General features: G+C 42.6%; 1 protein-coding gene across 6 annotated transcripts in view; it reads left to right on the forward strand.

The window, feature by feature from the left end:
• Nucleotides 1–6,388, forward strand: part of APAF1 (apoptotic peptidase activating factor 1) — a 98,601-nt gene extending 92,213 nt beyond the window's left edge. For all 6 annotated transcript variants that reach the window (XM_066262251.1, XM_066262259.1, XM_066262240.1 and 3 more), the window contains one exon: nt 4,337–6,388. In XM_066262251.1, the coding sequence (XP_066118348.1) occupies nt 4,337–4,483 (147 nt within the window). In that variant the 3' untranslated portion in view covers nt 4,484–6,388. The remainder of the gene's footprint in view (nt 1–4,336) is intronic.
• Nucleotides 6,389–7,631: the final 1,243 nt, after the last annotated feature.

A 7,631-nucleotide genomic window follows, 5' to 3' on the forward strand; every position in this document is an offset into this window, starting at 1 on the left:
TGACACTTGGTGTAGCAGCGTTACTGTTTTTTGTGTTGGGAGTTAATCTTTATTAACTGCTAAAACACTGTTTTGACACTAGTTTAAGCTTCTTGAGACCGTGTGGTCTGATGCTCTGGGCGCCCTTCGAGGCTGTTCTATAATCGTGAGCCTGGATGACAAGGTGTGATAGAGATCGGTGACCAGATTTCCAGAGTTCTGGAGAGCCCTGAACTGGAGCGGCAGATAGTGTGTGCACTGTAATGGTTACGCCTGAAGGGGGGAAGACCTGTAGCCTGTATATTAAGCTCTGAATTTAGGTGACAGCCAGGCTGCTCTTCCTGGGTTAAACTGGTCATGACATAGGCCAGCCTGCATCTACCCAGCATATTAATGAGACTCCAAAGCACAGAGCAAATTTAAAATAGAAAAGGAACAGCTGCTCTAGTGTCCAAGAAAATCTGCCTGTTGAGTCTGTTTACTTTAATAAAAGGTGAAAGATTTATGCGATCTGAAGAGAAACGAGAGCATGTCTGTTTACTTTAGAATACACACTGTAGAAATTGAATGTCAGTAAGATAAAATAGGTATCTGCTAGCTAAAAAGCTCTTAACTCTCAAAATTGTTCCTATTTGTAAGTTAAAAAATAATATAATTTAGCTGTTTACCTATGTTATGCTGCAGGGTATGTACTATTAGAGTGACAAGAAACCCACATTAATTCTCACTTATGAGGAGAAAGGTTGATTTGAAATATGGACTCTGACCCTGGCCAGTGGCTCAGTGGATAGAGCGTTGGCCTGGTGTATGGATGTCCTGGGTTTGATTTCTGGTCAGGGCACACAGGAGAAGCACCCATCTGCATCTCCACTCCTCTCTTTCCCCCTTCTTCTCCTCTTCCCCTCCGCAGCCAGTGGCTTGGTTGGTTCAAGCATGGCTTTGGGCACTGAGGATAGCTCTGTTAGAGTGTATCAGCCTCAGATGCTAAAAATAGCTTGGCACTTGAGTGTTGGCCCTAGATGGGGTGGATCCCAGTTGGGGTGCATGCTGGAGTCTGCCTCACTGTCTCCTCTCCTCTCACCTAAAAAAAGAAAAAGAAATATGAACTCCATAGTGGTAAATGCAGGTTTTCATTATTGGAGGCAGCAGAGTGTGATGGCGGAAGAGGCAGCCTTGGGCAGACTGCCTGTGCTCGAAGCCTGGCTCTGCTGCTCATTAGCTTTGTTAATAATCTTATTAATCACGAGATTATTTGAACTCCCTGGACCTCTGCTTTCTCCTCTGTTAAATGGGCACAATAATTTCTACCTCATAGGGTTGGATGGGTTAAAGGAATTAATGCATGTAAAGCATTTATGCCTAGTAACACATAGTATACCCTGAGTAAATGTTAGGCTTCGTTTTTTAAAAATTTACTTGCCTGACCAGGCGGTGGCACAGTGGATAGAGCGTAGGACTGGGATGCGGAGGACCCAGGTTCGAGACCCCAAGGTCGCCAGCTTGAGCGTGGGCTCATCTGGTTTGAGCAAAGCTCACCAGCTTAGACCCAAGGTTGCTGGCTTCAGCAACGGGTTACTCGGTCTGCTGAAGGCCCGCGGTCAAGGCACATATGAGAAAGCAATCAATGAACAACTAAGGTGTTGCAATGAAAAACTGATGATTGATGCTTCTCATCTCTCTCTGTCCCTGTCTATCCCTCTCTCTGACTCTCTGTCTCTGTAAAAAAAAAAAAAAAAATTTACTTTATTTTATAGAACAGGTTTGAGTTTCCAGCCAATTTGAGCAGCGTGTACAGAGTTCCAGTATACCCCCTGCCCCCACAAGTACACAGCCTCTCTCACTATCAACACCCCCACCGGAGTGATACATGTTAGTTGATGAACTTTCATTGACATATCCTTATCACCCAAAGTCCATAGTGTACATCAGGGCTCACTCTTGATGTTGCTCATTCTATGACCTTTGACAAATGTATAATGGCTTGCGTCTACCATTGTAGTAACATGCAGAATAGTTTCAGTGCCCTAAAAGTCCCCTGTATTAACTACCACTTTAATGTCATTGCTTTGTAGTCCATACTCAAATTAGTGGCTGGTGTAGTGTTTCCAAGTGGAGTGATCTGCTTTACTAGAAAGGTGGTGGGTGCAGTGGATGAGGAAGCCAGGAACTGTTGTACCTCTGTTGCTGTCTAGCTGGGTCATCTCGGGTGACGAGGCCTCTCTTTCCTCAGAGCCCTGGTTTCCTTAGATGTAGAATGCGCAGTCCCTAGGTGGTTACTAAGGGCCTGCTGCCTCTCGGATTTGCCTCTAGCAACTGACAGATGAGTCTTCTCTCCAGTAGGTGGAATGTGTCCTCTGCCATCTTGATTGCATTGCTGCCTGACAAAACAAAATTGTCAGTTGTGGAAAATTGCAAGTTAGTCCAGGTTGCTTCACTGAGGTTTACTAAAGTCCATGGGGTGCACTTTGACCAGTTATGACTGACAGTGAACATGAAGAATTGACCCAGTCAAGCTCGCAAGGCAGAACGTGAGGCACTGCCAAGGACGCAGAAGTCAGCACACCATTACGGTGTCAGTGATATCAGACTCATGGTGTGCCTGAGCCCTTTTCTGAAGGTGTTCATGGACAGTGTCTCTTTTGCCCTCATTTTAGCGTTGAGATATGTGGGTAAGCTTATGATCTCCATTTGGTAAATGAACATAAATATTGTTACAGGCTGAGCGAATCCAGTGATTGGAAGGAGAAGGGCAGGACTTGGCTAGAGCCCCTGCTACATTTGAGATGTTCACTGTTTATTTGGCAAATGCATGTATAGGGTATTTTATAAAGAAACACAGCCATTGGCTCTTGAATCACTGCTGGTGAAAGGGAAGATTCTGTGGAGAGGACATTCTGTCCTGTCGCCCAGGTTATGGGTGTGTTTTTTTTTGTTTTTTTTTTGAAGTGACTTCTCATTGTGGTTTTAACTTGCATTTCTCTGATGATTAGTGAATTTTTTTTTTATAAATAAATTTTTATTTTAATAGGGTGACATCAATAAATCAGGGTACATACATTCAAAGAAAACATTTCCAGGTTATCTTGTCATTTAGTTCTGTTGCATACCCATCACCTGAAGAGAGATCATCCTCCGCCACCCTCCATCCAGTTCTCTCTGTACCCCTCCCCCTCCCCTTTTCCCTCCTTCCCTCCCCCCACCCCCATAGCCACCACACTCCTGTCCATGCCTCTTAGTCTCGCTTTTATGTCCCACCAATGTATGGAACCCTGCAGTTCCTGTTTTTTCTGATTCGCTTATTTCACCCCGCACAATGCTACCAAGACTCCACCATTCCTCTATAAGTGATCCGATGTCACCATTTCTCCTAGCTGAATAATATACCATGGTGTATATGTGCCCCATCTTCTTCATCCAGTCCTCTATTTTTTTTACAGTGTTTAAAAGCCTTTAAGCAAACTCTTGGCCAATACAGCAAAAATCCCTAAAAGAGTAGTGTCCTTAACATGTTCACCAAGTCCAAGTTGGCCCCATCACCATGCCAAATCCCTGAAAAATGCAACCCAACCACAGTTCAGTCTGTTAGGAGCTGTCACAGGGAGCAGGAGTCCAGGAAATTTCCTCACAGGAACAGTCCGTATGGCACTGGAATTGTTGTCTCCATTCTATACTTTGCAGCTCATGTCCAAGTCCCAATGACCGCTGCTTCTAGCTGGTAATGATTCAGGTTATGGGTGGTTTTGGTGTCTGCTGGAATCCTAGTTCGTGTCCACAAAGGGGCACTTTTAGAGAAGAAAGGACATTCTCCTGTCCATTCCCCCGAGGACATGCAGATAGGAGAGCTCAGTCTAGCCATGGCCCTGGTGGACTTGACGTGGCCCCGAGTCTGCCGCTCTCGATAGGTTGCCCCCTAAAGCACCCAGTGAGCAGGGGGAAGTGCTGGGTGGCTGTGAGGCAGTCACCAGCTTGATCGGGAAGTCTCCCTCTGGGCAGGACGCCCCCTCTCTGTGCCCATGCCCACCCACCCCACTCTCCTTCCCCCAGCGCATTCCCTTTGCCTTTCTCTCTCCTACGCTCCACGCTCCATGGTAACTTGTTTCCTGAGTCTGTTTCTTCTACAGCTCATGTTTACTACCTCTGTACCTCTTTCTAGATAGACTTTGTTTTATAATTAAAAAAAAGGGGGGGAAGGCTGATCTGGTTGATAATAATTGTACTCCGCATTAAACCTTAGACTTCTTTCCTGCTGTTTGCTTCCCGTGTGGGCGTGGGAGATGATGGGAAAGAAGTGGCTGCACTGGGCATCGTCACGCAGGGTCCTTGCCCTCTAACGGGAATTCTGTCTGTCTTTGAACAGTGGTGGAATGTGGTCACTGGCGAATCCTCACAGACCTTCTACACAAACGGAACCAATCTTAAGAAGATACATGTGTCCTCTGACTTCAAAACATATGTGACTGTTGATAATCTTGGTATTTTATATATTTTACAGATTTTAGAGTAAAATAGTTAAGCATTAATGTTAGTTGAACTCTTTTAAACTAACATTTGAACTGGAAAAAATTGTGATGAATTCTGTATTTCAACTTTTTATAAAAGCTGTGACTTATTTTGCGGTATTGTATTCATTACAGAAGTGTTTGTGGTTGGATGAATAATACTAATGTAGCTTTTTCCCAAACGAACACACCTTTTAATCTTGTTTTTCAGCCATCATCATTGTTTTTAACAATTTGTCTTTAAGATGCAAATGAAAATGTAAATATGTACCTTGTTAAACTGTTGGTAAAATGATCCCTTGATACATTCAAATTGGTTGACATAATTAATGAGGATAATTTGAAGGAAATACGTATTTTAATGCCACCATCATGTGGGCTGTGTCTCAGAGTAGCAGTGGCCTGTGTTCTGAGCCACACTTACCCCAAATACAATTGTGAGCTCATTTGCACTCCTTAACTTTGCTTTAAAAATATTGTGTCTGTGTGCACAATTTGCAATATTTCTTTTAATACACTAGGTAAGCGAGTCTTTCTGTGAAGTGAAAATTATATGTGTTGGAGAGAGTAGATTTTATTGGTCTACATTTTTTCTCAGTAACTGAGGGCAGCCCCGTGCTGAAACTGGACGCTGGCTGTCAGCCTCTCTGGTGTTTCATGTGCCAAACCTTTCTTAATCCTTTTTTCTCTTTTTTAAAGCAATTGATCCACAGTTAAATGTTAGTAAATCAGATTAATTGGAGAGGAGCCAATTTCAATAGGTTTTAATAACAGAATTTTTCAAAGAAATATAAAATAGTAAAAAATTATTTTCTTCTAATTCCATTTACTTTTAGATGAATGGCATTGCCAATGCTATTCTTTTAGTGAATTTCAAGAGGATTCTCAGGACCAGAAGTCATCGTGACTCTGGACCGTGTCACTTTGAACCCTCAAAACAGTCTTTTCTCTTTATCTGCTTCCCTCCCTCCCTCCCTCCTTCCTCCCTCTCTCCCTTCCTCCAAGGTTAATCAGAAAAGCTTCTGACTGGGAAAAAGCAGTCATTTTCCTGGAAATATATTGTTAAGGGAAATGCTGATAAATCAATAACAGATGTGGTTGTATAAACAAATAACCAAAATTCTAAAAATTTTGTTGCTGTAACAGGGACTAAATCAAATGGGTATTTGTGTTGACAGCAGGGAGGTTGCTGACCAGTTTTTATTGTTACTGCACATTAGTAAAGACGGGTGGGTGGGGGAATAGACCACTCCGGGTGTATTTTAGATGAGATATTCCTATTAAACATTTCAGAGAACCATAAATAGAGTGAATAAAATCTTTTACATTGTTAAAAGTTTTTTTTTTATGATGGGCTAAGGAACTAGTTATAGACTTACTGTGATTTAAGCAAGTGTGATGTGAAATCTTAATTTTTTGAAAGAAATTTCTGTAAATGGTATGTTCTGCTTAGAGTATCTATATCATAATTTGATCTGCATATGTTTAGGAACTCGTTTGTAGCTCAGTATAAAGTATTAGCTTTTGGAATTAAACTCACTTGACTGTTAAAGTATAACAGCAAACATTAGCTTTTAAAAGGCTTTGAGTGGTCTTTATCTTAAAAATAAATTAAAAAGAAAAATGACAAGAAAGACAAGGTAGCAGTCAGTCAAGGGGAGGACTCTGCTTTGTACTTACATTTTAAAGCATTTTAAGCAGTTTTAAACATTTCCCCTGCTTGCTTGCCTTTTTTTTTTTTTGGTATTAGAAATTACATTGCATTTTATGGAAAGATTTTTTTTTTTACATTGTATGTGTCTTACATGTTTTGAGAACTGTTAGTTTTGTATTTATGATACAGTTTAAATGATTTTTTTTTTGCCTTGGTATACATTTTAATACATGAATTGAAAAAACTTTTATACAAATAAAATGCAAAAAATATTTTTGAAAAAACATTTCAGATGTTTTCAGACTCCCTGCTTGTCCTTTGTTGATTAGGAAACAGATGTGAGAAATTCTTTAAACTACATCCATCAACCTTTCTATGATGCATTATTAGCTATGTGTAATTTAATTCTATCAGAATTTTCTTTGTCTCCTCAGTCTGTCTGGTGGTGGCTGCCTGGTGTAGCTGGCATGGACAAGATCCTGTAAAGAACAGAATTCACTTATTCATTCCTTCATTCAGTTACTATTTACTGAGATCTGCCATGTGCCTGGTATTTTTGTTGGTAATGGGGATATGGCAGTGGGAAAAGCAAAGTTCTTGCCCTGCTGCAGCTGGGGGCCAGGGAGAGGTGGATGAAAAGTAGGTAAAATCTATAGTGTATCAGTTGTGATATTGTGTGTAAATGGGAAGGGGGAGGGTTACAGTTTTAGCTGGAGTTGTTCACTGAGAAGGTGACACTTAATACAGACCAGAAAGAGGAAGAAAGAAGGATGTAGCCACCCAGTGTGGACAAGCAAAAGCTTTATTTAGAGCGCTCCCAGGCGGGGTTCACCGGTCCACAAGACAGGGGCCAGGGAAGTCCCGCAGCCTCTCCCACCCGAGAGTAATTTATAGTGTTGGTAGGGTGGTGGTGGGTGGTGAAATTTCATTGGCTGACAGAGTTGTTCTTTTTCAAAATGCTCCTGGGCCATTTCTTTTGGCGGGCATGGGTGTGGGTGGTTCCTCATGTGACCTTCCCCCATTGCCAACCGACCTCACATTCCGACTTTTTATGTTAGATAGGGGCACCGCTATTCGTCTGGCCACTTCCTAGTGGTTAGGGGCATCGTGGGGAAGGGAGGTCAGAAGGTGGTGGGTAGCTACTACAGGGGTAGCAGCATCCAAATTTTGGGGATTGATAATCCGGTGGAATAGGGAGTGCGATCGGGTTGGTAGTGGGAGAGCCTTCAGTAAGGAGTGGTAGGAGTAAGTGGGAAGATGTTGTCAGCTGGATAGTGGCTCCGAGACTTCGTAGAATGTCCTGACCCAGAAGGGGTACAGGGCATGAGGGCATAACTAAGAAGGAGTGTGAAAAGGGGAGTCCGTCCAAACTACATGTCAGGGGTGGCATGCAAAGGGGAAAAGAAGGGGTCCCATCAACTCCCATAACTGAGACCTGTGAGGAAACTAAAGGTCCAGAGTGTGATGGCAAAACAGAGAAGGTAGCGGCCCTGGCTGGT

This window comes from Saccopteryx bilineata, chromosome 1 (assembly GCF_036850765.1).
Source record: "Saccopteryx bilineata isolate mSacBil1 chromosome 1, mSacBil1_pri_phased_curated, whole genome shotgun sequence".
Taxonomy (NCBI): domain Eukaryota; kingdom Metazoa; phylum Chordata; class Mammalia; order Chiroptera; family Emballonuridae; genus Saccopteryx; species Saccopteryx bilineata.